The sequence below is a fragment of the Bidens hawaiensis genome, unplaced genomic scaffold (assembly GCF_021521415.1).
Source record: "Bidens hawaiensis isolate Kalapana, Puna unplaced genomic scaffold, B.hawaiensis_p1.1 tig00039473_1, whole genome shotgun sequence".
Taxonomy (NCBI): domain Eukaryota; kingdom Viridiplantae; phylum Streptophyta; class Magnoliopsida; order Asterales; family Asteraceae; genus Bidens; species Bidens hawaiensis.
Genome location: NW_027505604.1, coordinates 57806 through 72927, shown reverse-complemented (window position 1 = coordinate 72927; position 15122 = coordinate 57806). Strand labels below are relative to the sequence as shown.

The window sequence follows — 15122 nt, the reverse complement described above, 5'->3', positions numbered from 1 at the left end:
CACCTGTTGCTGCCCAAGATTCCTTGAAACGCAAGAACGTTGCGTCTGACCTTTTCGACTCTTCTTTAAAGAGTCGTCTTCGTAATTCCAAGCGCACTTACCTGGCTTCTGCTGGTCAAGGTTCCCCTTCTGCTCATGAGGTTGTTGATGTTGATGTTGATGATGATTTTTCTTTCAAAGTTTCTGATACAGTTCCCAATCCTGTTGTTGCTCCCGCTTTGATGAGTAAGGATCCTGTCGTTACTGAGGCTGACCCCAAGGGCAAAACCCCCAATTACCCCTAAAGCTTCCACAAATCCCTCATCAGGTGATCCTCCTCCCGCTGACCTTTTCGTCCCAAAATGGTCTCTGACTGTGGATTCCTCTGTTAATACGCCCCATCTTGCTCATGAGTTCCTGACGTGCGTTATTCCCCCTGTTGATTATGCTCACGTACAAACCATGCTGCCGGATGTTTTGGTTGGGGAGTTTGGTACTTACTTGTATCGTACCTTAATGCTGGGTTCCTCCTTTCGCCAAGGGTTTGTGGATGTCAATGTTGCGTATCATGATAGTCAGGAGGAGGTTGCGAGCTTGAAGAAATCTGTTGAGGGTTATGTTCAACGGGTTGGGGAGATGCGAAAGAGAATTAACGTGGCCGAGGAGCTAAGTTTGGAGGTTCCTGGTTGAAAGCTGCACTTGAATCTTCGAAGAAGGAGGTTTCTGATTTGACCACTAACCTCCAGCTTGCCCAGGAAAAAGTTGCTGATTTTGATGTTGTCGATCTTCCCTTCTCGATGCTCAAGCCAAGATCTCAAAGGTTCCCCTCTTCCTCCCTTTATTTTCTCTTTTTCTTTTTTTGTCTTCTTTTTTTTTAATTTAAATTTCCCTTGTGTGCTTAATGCAGCTTTGACGTGTGCGAATGTATATATAAAAATTTGAATAAAAGTTTCACACAAATCGGGTTTTAAAAATGGTTTTCACCACAACCAAACCACACACGAAAGGCAAGTGTACCTATCGTTTGTAGCGAAGTATCGGCAAGAACCGATTGTCAATCCATGGACACGGCTAACTTTTGATACTAAATGTTTGTAATTAATTTAACCAAGCAAACAATCCAAATAATTTTTCAAGTAACTAAACTAACATACAACAATGATAAAGCAAATAAAATACAACTAATAATCAATCCAAGCAAAGCTACTTAGACTATGCATCCACTTAAACTTAGTGATAAAATGACAATGATTATGGCAAACATCATGAATTAAGCATTAATATCAAATCCCAATCAAGGTAACCTAATACTAACAACAAGCATCATGATGGGTGTTTTTCAAGATAATAACCATAGATTAATAAGTTTGTCAAAACTACCTAATCTCATAATTAAAGGAAAGCTAGCATGAAAATAACAAACTAACCACCTAAAATCATGTAAAATAGACAAGTTCAAGAACACTAGTTAAACACATGAATCTTTTAAGTTAGCAAAATATAAACTAAGGATTATGGCCTTAATCTCTAGCAAACATCAACCAACTCAAAGAATCATGTTATCACCATACAATTTTCCAATATCAAGTGATAGGTTTCATGCTTGTTAAAATTCATAACCAAGTTAATTTCCACTAGTCATTCCTAACTTAGTGATATGAAAAAAGTATGCATACACAAGTTAAGTTCATAAACAAATACTCAACACATAGCTTTCCAACATATTATGGTCAAATATCTATCAAACTAACAAGACTAGGAATTAAAACAAGCATTCAGCCATTAAACTCTATTCAAGAACATATCATAAACTTGAAGAACACCAACTTGCCAAAATCATGCATAGATAAAATATCACATAAGTAGAAGTTTCAACATAATCTAAGTAGTAAAAGTATTAGCCCATAAGGCTTGATACAAAAAACAAAATCAAAATAGTCTTACAAAGCATTGTTAGGAACAAGAAATTGCAAACTAAGATGAATGATGAATGCTACTTGCATGGATGATCATACAAGATGGAAGCCTTGAATTCTCTCTAGCAAACACACAATAATTTTCCAGCAAGTTTGAGAATTCCCCTAAGGCTCCACACTTGAAATGGGAGTAGTGGATGTGTATTTAAGCTTTCTGGACATCTGGCACGGGCTCATGCACGGGCATGCACGGTCGTGCATATAAGTGGAAAGTCAACACCCTTCTTTAGTCTGACCAAAAGGTCAGACTTCTCTGTTCTGGCACGGTCACTGGCACTGCACGGGCACCCGCACGACCATGCACGGTCGTGAACTTTTGAATATTTGCGGCACTGGCTTGCATCTCCGGGAAGCACGGTCGTGCAAGATCTTGCACGGTCGTGCGGGGTCGGCAGATTGCTGATTTTGTCCACGAAACGCCCTCTTTTCTTATTTTCTTTGTCGGGCGGGCGCCCGGACCTGCAAATTCACAAATAACTCAAATAAGTACCAAAAACAATGAATTTGCATGGAGTTCGGCTAAAATATGAAGAAAATTTGGTGCAATAAGATGTACACTTTGTGTTACATCAAGCTTCAAGAGAGTCCTCCCCTTGTGAGGATTCATGAGTTGGAGAATTTGCTTGACCGTGAATGCTCAGGGCATAAATCCGCTATGGAGAAGCTAGAGGCTGCCAAGAGTCAAGAAAAGCACAAGGTTGATGGTTTGTCCAAGGAGGTTGAGTGGCTGAGGGGAGAGTGTTCCTGTTTGCAGGGGGTTGTTTCGAAGCATGAGGATGATCGGACGTGGATTATTTCTAAAGGTTTCAAGAAGGTATATGACCGGGCTTTGGGTTGTAGGGATACTTTGGAGTTGCGAGACAGTTTTTGTCGAACGGTGTTTGCTTCTGGTTTTCAGCATGGTCTCCAGGCGAGTTATGAACATTCTTCTCATGGGATTTCTCTGCAAGAGGCTCCTTCGTTTTCCCCTACTGCGGAGGCGGAGGCTCAGGAAGCTTTTATGGCCCTTACCTCTCATGTCCCTCCCATTTTTGCACAGGTTTCATTAGACCCCCAAATCTCCGTTGCAGATATTCAAGCCCTTGCCTCGGTTGTTGATCCTCCTTCTCCATTGCCATAGTGTTTGTTTTGTGGTTTATTGTGTACAATTGTGCTTTGGTTTGTTGGATGGGTGTTTTTCAGACAATGGTACTATTATTTGCCTATGTGTGGGCAATTTTGAACTTTGTTTATGTTTATGCTTTAGATGATGCTTGTTTCTTGCCTTAGCGCTTTAATGTTTGTGTTGATTGTTGGTTAACCATGTAGCCTACCGGCGAGGCCTTCCCTTTTTAGGGGGTATTGCATTATTATTTACGAGACGAACTCGTGTGTTGGGCTCATTGAGACGGACTCATTTTCTTATTCATACAATTTTACAAAATACTTTCTTGCATTAGGATCATGTTTTCATCATGGTTACAAAAATACAGTTTAGACTTTCTTGTCTTTCCTCACTGAGAGGTTTCTTATTTTGTTTGATCCCTAGCCCATTCGCTAGTGCCCTTAGGCATAGTACTTTCGGAGTTGCATGAAGTTCCAAGTCCTGGGAATCTCCTTCCCTGCCAGGTCTGCTAATCGGTAGGCCCCTTTGTCTCTTGCCCATATAACTTGATAGGGTCCTTCCCATTTGGGTCCTAATTTCCCTTGATCTTCCTTCCTACTTGCCTCATTTTATCTCAACACCAGATCCCCCTTCCTGAATCTGACTTCCCTGACTCTTGAATTATAGTACTCTTCGATCTTTTTTTTGTACTCCACCTCCCTTCTTGCTGCTTCCTCCCTTCTTTCTTCTGCTAGATTCAGATTCAACCTCAAATCCTCCTCATCTCCCCTTCCCCTTTGCAAGGTTTGTTGGGTTGGTGCCATAATTTCTGCAGGTATCATAGCCTCTGTCCCGTATGTTAGGGTGAAAGGTGTTTCCCCATTGCTTGTCTTGGGCGTTGTTCTGTGTGCCCATAAGACGTGAGGCAATTATTCTACCTTGGATCCCTTTTCTCTTCCCAGTCTTGCTTTGATTCCTTCTAGCATGCTTCGATTTGCCCTTTCTACTTGGCCGTTGGCTTGGGGATGGGATACCGACGTGAACGTTTTCTTGATCTTCAGTTGTAGGCACCATTCTCGGAATGGGTTGCTGGAAAATTGCTTCCATTGTCACTGATTATGGCATATGGTAACCCAAATCTACAAATAATGTTTTCCCACACGAATCTCTTGACTTGCTCCCTCGTGATAGTTCGAAGCGGCTTGGCTTCCACCCATTTTGTGAAGTAATCAATTACCACTATTAAAAATTTTACCTTCCCTGCTCCCTTTGGGAAAGGTCCCACTATGTCTATCCCCCATTTTCGGAAAGGCTACGAAGAACTTACTGGTATCAGTCTTGACTTTGGTTTCCTTCCCACCAAGGCGTGTATTTGGCAATTGCCGCACTTTTGTATTTCCTTGACAACGTTGAGAAACATCGCCGGCCAGTAGTACCCAGCTCTCATTGCTCCTGCCACAACCATTTTAGCCCCCATATGCATCCCACAAATCCTCTCATGTATTTCTCTCACAACATATTTTGCCTCCCCCTCGTCAATGCACTTTAGGGAGGGCCCTAAATAGGACTTTCTGTACAAACTTCCTTCAATCATTTCATATTGTAATGCTTTGATCCTCGGTTTCCTTTCTTCTTCTTTGTTTCCTGGTACTTTCTCTTCCTGAAGGTATTCGATGGGGGGAGTCAACCAACTGTCCCCCTGGGTTCCCACACAGGTTACTAAGGTATCTGTTACTGATGGTTGTTGGAGGGTTTCCACTTTTACCTCTTTTTCCAAATGATCAAAACCTACTGCAGCCAGCTTGCTCAAAGCATCTACTTTTTTATTTGAACCCCTGGGAATGTGTATTACTTCTGCTTCTTCGAATTCCTTCATTAGTACCTGAGTCACTTTCAAGTACTCCTTCATTTTTGGGTCTCTAGCGTCGTAGGTTCCTTCCACCTGGTTGGAAACCAGCAGGGAGTCGACATGAGCTTGCACTTTCCTTACCCCGATTCCTTTGGCGATTCTGAGGCCAGCTAGAAGTGCCCCGTACTCTGCTTCATTGTTCGTGCTCGGGAAATTCAACCGTATTGCGTAAGTTAGCTCTATCCCTTCGGGGCTTACTAAAATTAGCCCCGCTCCACTTCCCCCTTCATTGGAGGCCCAGTCGGTGTATAGTTTTCACCAAGGTTCCTCCTTTCCTTCCTTTATTTTCTCCTTACTTCCTGCCTCAGGCTCTTCCCCCTTACAATTATCCGTTCCCCCCTCTGTTTCAGCCAAGAAGTCGGCCAGGACCTGTCCCTTGATGGCCGTCCTTGGCTGATACTCGAGTGTATGATCCCCCAATTCTACCGTCCACTTAGTTAATCGGCCTGAGACTTCAGGCTTCGACAATACTTGCTGTAGAGGTTGGTCAGTGAGTATCCGCACGACGTGTGCCTGAAAGTACCTCCGAAGCTTCCTTACTGTATAAATCAAATCCAATACCAATTTTTCTATCGGCAAATATCTTTCTTCCGGTCCCCTTCAACGTACGACTAATGAAGTAAATGGGTACCTATGCCTCCCCCCTTTCGACCATCAGCACAGAGCGTAATGTCTTTGACGTTTGGGAGAGGTATAGTATCAATGTCTCTCCCGGCTGAGGGGTTGCAATTGTAGGGAGGTTACATAGGTTTTTTTTCAAGTCTTGGAAGGCTTCCTCTGCCTCTCGATCCCAGCAGAATTTGTTCTTCTTTGTACTTCTTCGTAAGACAGCCATAAAGGGCAGGGTCCTTTTTGCAATTTTGGAAAGAAACCTATGTAGAGCCACAAGTTTAGTTTCATATTGGCCCTTCTTAGGGTTTGGAACGTTTCCCTTATGTCTCTCAGCATTCCCTCTTCATGTCTGCTTTTTATCACCAGATCATCTACATAAATCCCCACGTTTCTACCCCTTTGTTCTTCAAAAAGCTAGTCCATAAAACGCTGGTATGTGGCTCCTGCGTTTTTTAGACTGAATGGCATCTTGGTATAACAGAAGGTTCCCTCGTCTGTGTAAAAAGCGGTTTTCTTTTCATCTTTCGGGTCTATCTTTACTTGATGGTATCCCTTATAGGCGTCCAAGAAGCACCGTAAAAGATACTCATTCAAGGACTCTATTTTCTTTTCCACCTCAGGGATTGGGTATGCATCCTTTGGGCAAGCCTTGTTTAGCTCTTTGAAGTCGATACACATTCACCAACTATTGTCGGACTTGGCTATCATCACTGGGTTGGATATCCACTAGGGATATTTTACCTTCCTGATTATTCTGGCTTGTAATAGTTTCCAGGTTTCTTTCAGTACAGCCTGACTTTTTACGAGACCCAGACTTCTTTTCTTTTGCTTTACGGGTTCCATCCAGTGGAATTCCTTGAGGCTGTGTTGAACTTGGTTCCGGGGAATCCCCGTCATGTCTCGTGCCTCCATGCGAACACATCCACGTTTCTTAACAGCAGTTCCTTCAACCCTGCCTTCCCTTTATCAGTTAGGGAGGTCCCTATCTTGACTGTTTGTTCTGGGAACTCCCCATTCAGGACCCATTCCTCGGTACCTTCGTGCTTCTTTTTTGTTTTTTCTTCCGGGTTCACACTAGCTACAATCTCGGCTGAGGACCTTATTGTGGCTACTCCTTCAGGGATTGGAAATTTGATGCACCCATGTGCCGTAGATGCAATGGCTCGAAGAGCTCTCATGCTAGGGCGTCCTAATATGCTGTTGTACTTTGAGGGAGCCCTGACTACTGAGAAACGAAGCTGAACGGTCTGAATCTTTCTTCCCTCTTTCAGGCTAAAGGGGAGGGTTATGGACCCGAAAGCCTTGACTACCTCCCCCGAGAAACCCACCAAAGGACATACATCCTCTTCTAATCGGTCACGTGCCTCTTTCTGGAGTCTTGCAAAGTAGTGCTCGTACATGACTTCGACCCCACTTCCCCCATCTACATAGACTCGGGCGACCCGGTGCCCCACCACGATGGCTGATATGTTCAACGGCATTTCCCTAGCATCCTCGTTAGTCAGTCCTGAAAACGAGAGAGGGACATTCATCCAAACAGGATTCCGGGGGAATGCCTCACCCTTCCCCCTCTTAGCAGGCTTGTCTTCACATACTTCTTCCTCCCCTCTTCGTCAGATCATGTCAACAAAATGCTTATCTTTGTCCTCTTCCTTGACTTTTGAGGTCCCTTCCTTGGTAGGAAGTGGCAACTGCCATGCCTTCAGGGCGGCTTCCCATAACTTTTTTACCTGCACGCAACTCTCTGTGGAATGCCCCGAACTTTTGTGATAGTTACAGTACCCCTAGGGATTTGGTCTGTAGGGTTGCTTCACTTGGGTGGGAGGTCAGGGAGAATACTTGGCTCGGTCAGCAATCATCACATCCCTATATCATGCGCTTAGCCGTTCTCCCAAAAGGGGTCTAGGACGAGGAGTTTCCGATCTGCCGGGGGCAGACAATCGTGGGGGATAGTAGGATGTACTGACGGGATGCGGGGGCTTGTAAGGGGAGAACCTGACCCCTTCTCCTGAGGTTCTTCCCCGTCCTGCTTGGTTGCCCACATATCATCCCACTGTTCCTCCCTTTTTTCCTTTCCACTCCCTTAGTTTGGAACCCGTGTCTTTTCCCCTGAAAAACGCTCTAACCCTGTCCATTAACTGGTCAAAGGTGGCTGGGAAGTATTCCCGAAGCTTTTCTGTGAGCTGGGAAAACCTCACCCCGTTAATGAACCCACTAATCTTCATTACTTCAGGTACACCTTGCATATTCATGCTTTCAGATATGTACCTTTCCATGAACTGTTCCACTTTTTCCTCATCTCTCCTTCGGATATGAAGAATTTCATTGGGATTCTTCATGGCCTTCCTTTGCTGACTGAAATTTCGAAGGAACTTCTCTCTTAATTTCTCATAACTATCCACACTTCCTGGCTCTAGGCTATCGAACCATACCCAGGCTCCCCCCGTCAGCGTCTGGGGAACATTAGACACCATACTGGTATAGGCCACCCACTCACCAGCCCATCCCCTCGATAGGCGTGCAAATGATCTTCAGGGTCCTGTGTGCCGTCATACTTGTCAACCGTGGAGGGGTACTTCAGTTTCGGGGGTAGCGGTGCCTCAGCTGTGCGTTTAGTAAATTTGGAGACGTCGGATGTGTCCCCTGGGTCGATAGGGATCTTCCAACGGGTTTTTCAACATTCTCTCCTTCCTCTTGGCAGTGGATAGGAGTGTCACCAGGGACTCGAGCAGCGCTTAGGGCCCCCCTCCTGGGGTGTCTGGGCCTTCTGTGTTCAACTGTGGCCCGGGTGTCTCAAAGGAGAGTCGCGTCCGGAGTGTCTCTAGTTTTTCCTTTTTTTCCTCCTCGTCCAAAAAGGCTCTCAAGGTATCTCTGTGAGCTCGTATGAACTCCGGAGTGACCTTCCATCCTTCCTTCTCACCTTCTTCGTCTTGGGGTTCCTCTTCCTCATCATCTCACCCCGTGATATCTTCCACCAGGACGGGCTCCCCGGTCTCCAGCCGGGCATCTGGCTCTTGCTGAACTTCACTTGTTCCTTCGATGATGACGTGACCCTTCCCAAAACTGGAAGGGAAAGGCGGTGGCATGTTTTTCAGGTTTTGATCGGCCATTCTTTGATGTTACGGTAAGACCCGTGATCAAGAGGTCCCACAGATGGCGCCAATGTTGGAACCTATTCCGGCTGACCGGGGAAGATTCCTAACAATCACAAGAATGGGATCTATAGCAAGTAAAAGTGAGAGTGTTTTATTATTGAGTGTGAATGAGATTACAAATGTTAATTCCCTCTCTATTTATAGAAGGGAGTGTTTATACATATTATCCAATGGTTTCTCTCTTTCGGGCGGATCCCTTGGCCCGATCTTCTTTCCTTTGGGCCTTGCCTATCCGAAGATCTTTATCCTCTGGTTGCTGCCTCCTTTCCCGGGTCACGCGTGCATCGGGCCACCCATCAAATTGGACGTGCTACATGGATTTTCCCTCGCAAATGGTTTTCCCTCTAAAACCGTCTTCTAGAACCTCTCGTGCTATTGTGCTTGGGTTATTGGGCTAGGGCCTGCCCATGAGCCCATGTTATGGGTAGGCTCTTCATCATGTGTTTTTACGTTTCAGGTTATTGTGTAATTGTGTTTTAGGTATTAGATAATTTGTTGTTATTTTATCATTATACATATTATTATTACATAACGGTGTTATTAGTATTTAAAAAAACACAATGATGAGTTGAAAGACACAATTATAATAAAAAGACAATGACAAAAAGAAAGAAAGACACAATGATGAAAAAAGACACGATGGTAATAAAAAAACTCAATGACATAATTTTTATATAACAAAATGATACTCATATTAAAGATAAAAACGCATGTTACTATAGTGAAATTTAAAATAAAAAATGTTGTATGAAAAAGTTATAGACGCTTTAAAATGATAGGGGAATCGACATGTGTCTTGCATGTGAAGAGAGAAAATGTTCACTATTATTTTTATACCATTTTTCCTTTAGTCCTCACTGACATATATCAATTAATTATTTTTTCTCGCACTTCTTATTTTTGTTGGTCTTTATAAAATAACTCAACCCTTATTGGTTTGAAATCTTTAAATTAGTTTAAGTTGTAATTATGTATGCATGGATATAGGTGACGGTAAAAATAATTTAAATTTGTGAATTCATTTACCATATTTATTGCACTAAATATAAGTGAATATTAATTAGTTGGGTGTTATACATTTATTGCATTATTCTAATAGGATTTCATAATAAAGGTTAGTCTATTCTTAGGCTATCCGCTATGGTGGGAGGCTTCGAAGCCCCTCAACAGTGCCACGTCAATGCCACGTCATCGTCCTGTAAAAAAACAGGGCATCGAAGCCCGTGCCGCTATGGTTTAATGCCCCTTGGGCGCCCCAATATATATATATACTAGCTTTTGAACCCGTGTATTACACGGGTTTTTGTCAAATGATAGAGATAAATAAGATATGTTATTTCAGTTGTGATTCTCAAAATACTTGTGAATTAATTTAATGTAGACTTAATGGAAAAAACAAACAGGGCTAACGAAAAGTACTAAAATAGCATGATTTTGAAAACACCATGTGTTGATATGCAAGAAATTTTAAAAAAATGTACTAAAGTTGTGTAGTTAGTCAAACCTTATGTATGAAAATGACACTTGATTCAATAATGAATATAATCCAAACTATGTTATAACATATTTAACAAAATGGTTTTGACCCATGACCCATAAATAACTAGAATGAATGAGATAAGAGATTAGGAATTAGGTGAAATGTGGGCTTGACACATAAGCTTTAACATTTTCTTTTATTAGAATTGTAAGATAAGATAGGGTAAGGTTAAAATGAAAACCCACTTGATTTATGAAAACTCTAGAAACACATTCTCAACCATATGTTTTTAATTAAATTTTAAATCTTGTGGTCCACAATTAAAGTTAATAAAAAATGTAAACATAAATATAACTTTTTCTGTCTCTTGAAAACATATATAAAAATTAGTAAAAAAATGTTAAAAATAGCAAAACATTCTTTTTTAGTTTTCGATGTTTTGTATTAAATGTTACAACATATATTACGTGTGTAACAAAAAAAACAAAAAAAAAGATGTTACATAGGGTTTTCACGGGTTTTCACAACTCAAGTGGATTTTCATTTTATACTTCCCCTAAAAAAGATGTTAAAATGTGTGTGGGGGGGAGGAGAGAGAGCTTCTTTCCATGCTGGTCGTCTGAATGGCCGCTCCCCCTCCACGCCCGCCTCCACCGCACCCCATAGCGAGTTGTCTTACTAATATGGTGATGATGGCACCATCATAATAAAGGTTAGTCTACTTTTACTAACAACCAATTTTTTTTTAAATTTATTTAAACTACTAACTCATAACGCTTAAATTAACAAGTAGCTAGTTATTGACGCATTGCCTACGTAGACGTGTGAAATAACTAGTTGCAGCTAGTTATCCCACAGCGCAAGATTTTAATTCTTGCTAGTTATCACACAACACAGCTGAGCATTGATTCCATGGTTTGGTTTTATTATCCCAATCCAATGTTTTACATAGCTTTAAAACACTAATATAAACTCCTTCATATGGAGTTTGAATTCCTTTTTTTTTTTAAATGGCCATTTGGATTTGGAGTTTGAATTCTGTTTCTTTTAATTCAACTCGGTCATTTGTAAGTCATAAATTCAACTCTTTTTACCAATTGTATTAAAAAGCATAAAGTTAAAACTAATAGTGTGATTTTAATGCCATCAGATCCTTCTTCAACATGTTTCCTTTCCCTTTTTGGTTTATTTAATTTTTGGTTTTTAAGGGGTTCCTTTTTGTGGTGTTTTAGTCTCTCTTTTTGGTTTCCTGCCTTCAGGTCGGGTTTTTGGTAGTTTCCTGCTAGCTTTTTATGAAATTTGCCGGAAAAAAAAAAACTTCTTCAACATCATGTGACAACAAATTCATAGTAATAGAAAAGGCTAAGCAATTCATAAAACTAGACAACAGTAGTCATAATTCGCATGGCCCTCATCGATCACTCGATAGCCAACTTGCATCACTTCCTACACAGGATTAGTTTCAAGGCATCCAATGACATCAGTAACCGCTCCCAAAAGACAGTCATAGCTAAACCCGTCATACCATTCGGGAGCTCGGAATAATAAAACTCCACCCTCACAAACACCTAGGATAAACCTAGCAATGCATATTGTCTTGGATGCTATCGCGTCCTTCACCAACCTCTTGTAACACCCTACTTCCCGACGAGCGATGAATACGACAACAAAATAAGTAGTAGAAAAAGTTGTGCAAATTCACGAAACTAAGCAACCAATATTAGTAATTCAAATGGCCCTAGTTGATATCACTCGATAGCCAACTTATGTCGCCTCCTTGGCTCGTAACAGAGTTCACAATATTATTTAACAGGTATCCAACAAAGTCAGAAATCGCCACGCTCAACAAAAAAACAGCCATGCTCAACAAAAAAACAGCCATCACCAAACTTGCCATACTTTTTGGGAGCTCAGAGTAATAAAATTCCATCTGCCCAATTGTATTAAACGCATCGGTTAAACCCAGTAACATAAACTGTGGGGCTAACCACATTGCTGACATGTTAACCGGCGCATTTGTGTTTGCTAAATCACGTCTTATGGTTTCCATGATTGCGGCTACTACCATGGCTATGATTGGCAATATCAACCCAATTCCAATTCGGGTTTTTGGGTGGAGCCCGCGTGGCTCATCTGTAAATTTCGCTAGTAATGGGACCAGAATTCGGTCGTAAAATGTGACCCATATCAGGACGGTCAAAAGAGAGAACATGGCATAAGATGCAGCCGGGATCTCAAGCCATGAGGTGATATTTCGGTTCATCTTTTTGGCTTGAAGTATCGGGAATGTGGTCACAAAGCATGTAGTTGGTAGAATGCCCGATGACCAAATTGGTATTATCCAAATTATGGATTTGAGAGATTCCACCTTTTCGACCGTTGGGAGGCTACTTGGAATCGCATTTCTAACACCTGCTTTGTTCAGAAACCTAACATAACCATAAAACAAGTTAGATTATTACTCAAACCGGCATTAAAAAAACATGTCACATAACGTGTCAAAACTGTTTTTTTATAATACTGTATAACTAAATTGTCATTTTTAACCCATGTTACGTGTATTATTTTTTTTGTTTTGGCCCGTTTGACTTGTTGGAGTTGATCAAATGTAATTCATTTTCAAGTAAAGCCTAAAATACAAAATATTGCAAGTTAGATTATTACTCAAATTTGAATGAAAAACATGTCGGCGAATGAGTCAAAACAGGTCTATTTAACACTATATATAATGCATTCGCCAAAACGGGTCTATTTAACACTATATATAATGAAATTGTCATTTCGAACCCGTTGAACCCGTTTAATGTGTATCATTTAATTTTGGCCCCGTTCAAAGAAAAACATGCTTTAATTCGTATTAGTTGTCAAACCTTAAGTTGTCGGTTAGCACAACGCGATCCATTTCTTCGCTATGGTTATAGCTGTCACTGGGAAGAAGGCGGATCTTAGGTTCTTAAAGGCAACTATTAAAACTTGAACAAAACCCGAAAACGGGCTCTTGTCGACTTTGACTTTGACGTAAAGAGACGACCCGAGTAGGAACACGAGAGTGGAAAAGAGCATGACCAAAACCGGAACCGCAAACCCAACCCGCCAACCAAATTGGTCTTGAATGTAGACCACAACAGTAGACGTAATAACCACTGAAACTGCCAAAGTCGCATAGTACCAGTTAAAGTAGCTATCCATGAGCCTCGGGTTGTTATGGTGTTTGAATTGGTCAGCACCAAAGGCCATGGAACAAGGTTTGATGCAAGCCGACCCGGTTGAGATTAGACCCAAAGATGCCAACAGGAAACCGAGTTGAGCCGGTGTTGGCTTGCTGCCGGTTCCGAGTTCTGAAGGTGTTAGTTGTGGAATCATAGATGTCAACCAGAGAAAAGTCATCCCCTGAAATAAAATAGAAACTAGTATTATGGGAAACCGAGTTGAGCCGGTGTTGGCTTCTGAGCTGCACGTGAGCTACTCAAGCCCAAATCAATAAAAAGCTTGAAACGATCCGAGCCTTTTCAAGCATGAGCCCAGCCCAATCCTCAAATAAAGCTCGTTTAGTATCGAGCCAGAGCCTGGTGTGTTTTAAGTTTTACCTCTTTTGGAGGTCTATATATTAATTTCATACTACACAGCTTAGTTTAGGCGCATTTAAAAGTTTCTAAAAATATGTAAAAATAAAAAAATGTAAATATTAAACTAGCCGAGCCTAGACTGTAAAAACAACTCATTGGTCGAGTTTGAGCTTCATAAAAAGATCTTGAATTGAGCCGAGCTCAAGATCAAGCTCAAATACCGTAATGCACAAAACTGGTATTTTAACACGCGTAACCTACGCGGCCCACATCACAGCGCATTATGGCAGCGGAATATGCGTAACTGACATTAAACACGTGTAATCAAATATGCACGCGTAACCAACTCCGCGCATGTAACCATAAGCAACCCGTTTTGACCCGAACCAAAATAACCATTTTTTCATTTGACTCGTTCCGACCAAACCCACCCGGCTGGACCCAAGCCGTTCTACTTTTGACTTACAAGAAAACTGGAGAAAGAGCCGATGGCAATAGCCCGAAAGCGACCCAAATAAGAGTCGGAGACTAAAGCCCCAACAATGGAGAGACTACACGAGAAAGCCGAAATCATGTAGATTACACTAGTGCCAGTTACAGCTTCCATAAGATACAATATCATGTTAGCCATCGATCCGCCACTCGCAACTCTCTCGAGCTGCATGCCCGAAAACAAAACAAATCAAAATAAATTCCAAAGCCAATAATAAATTCAGAACTTGGGGATGTTAATTAAGTTAATATACCTATGATGAATGGCATTGTTTTGAGACCACCCTTTTGAACATTATTATTATTATTAGTGAGTAATTTGGTTTGTAAGTCTTCTTCATTGATGTTTGATTTCTCATGATTCATGTCTTGTTCCATTATTGATGGATGGTTTACTGTGCTTGCATGTAATGTTTGATGAGATTTGTCATTTGTACTAGTGACCGACAATCGGAGACTTCAAGATTCCACCGCTCGAAACTTCATGCCACGTGTAAATTTGGTTTTGTTATATGTGTTTTAACATTGAAAAACAGCTTTATCACTCATCTTTAATACTCTTTTTTATTTTTATCACTAGTTCTATAATATTTAAGGTTGTTCTTGATTGTGAGGGCTTTAAAGTTCTTTTACAGTGTCACGTCTTCGTTAGGTGGGTATTGTGGGCTTTAAAGCCCAAACTATAGCGCCCCTCTATAAGTTAAAGCCTTTAAGGGATTTTAACCTTTTTTTTTGTTTTTTTCATAAAATAAAAAATCCAATACAATAAAATAAAATTCATAATAATAAAAAACAAACTAAATTAAATTTAAAAACGTATAAAATAAAAATTAAAAAAAGTTACAACTATTTTAGTCATTGCCACTATT

General features: G+C 41.2%; 1 protein-coding gene and 1 pseudogene across 1 annotated transcript; both read right to left on the bottom strand.

The window, feature by feature from the left end:
• Positions 1 to 4351: 4351 nt before the first annotated feature.
• On the bottom strand, positions 4352 to 4948 carry LOC143614242 (uncharacterized). Its single transcript, XM_077087738.1, has one exon. It carries the CDS (start codon positions 4946 to 4948, stop codon positions 4352 to 4354), a length of 597 nt encoding a protein of 198 aa, XP_076943853.1.
• A 6826-nt stretch (positions 4949 to 11774) lies between these two features.
• On the bottom strand, positions 11775 to 14631 carry LOC143614248 (protein NRT1/ PTR FAMILY 1.2-like; annotated as a pseudogene).
• Between the last annotated feature and the right edge of the window lie 491 nt (positions 14632 to 15122).

Coding starts and splice junctions, on each gene's coding strand:
- LOC143614242 (XM_077087738.1), bottom strand. CDS start 4,948: ATGAAGGAGTACTTGAAAGTGACTCAGGTACTAATGAAGGAATTCGAA.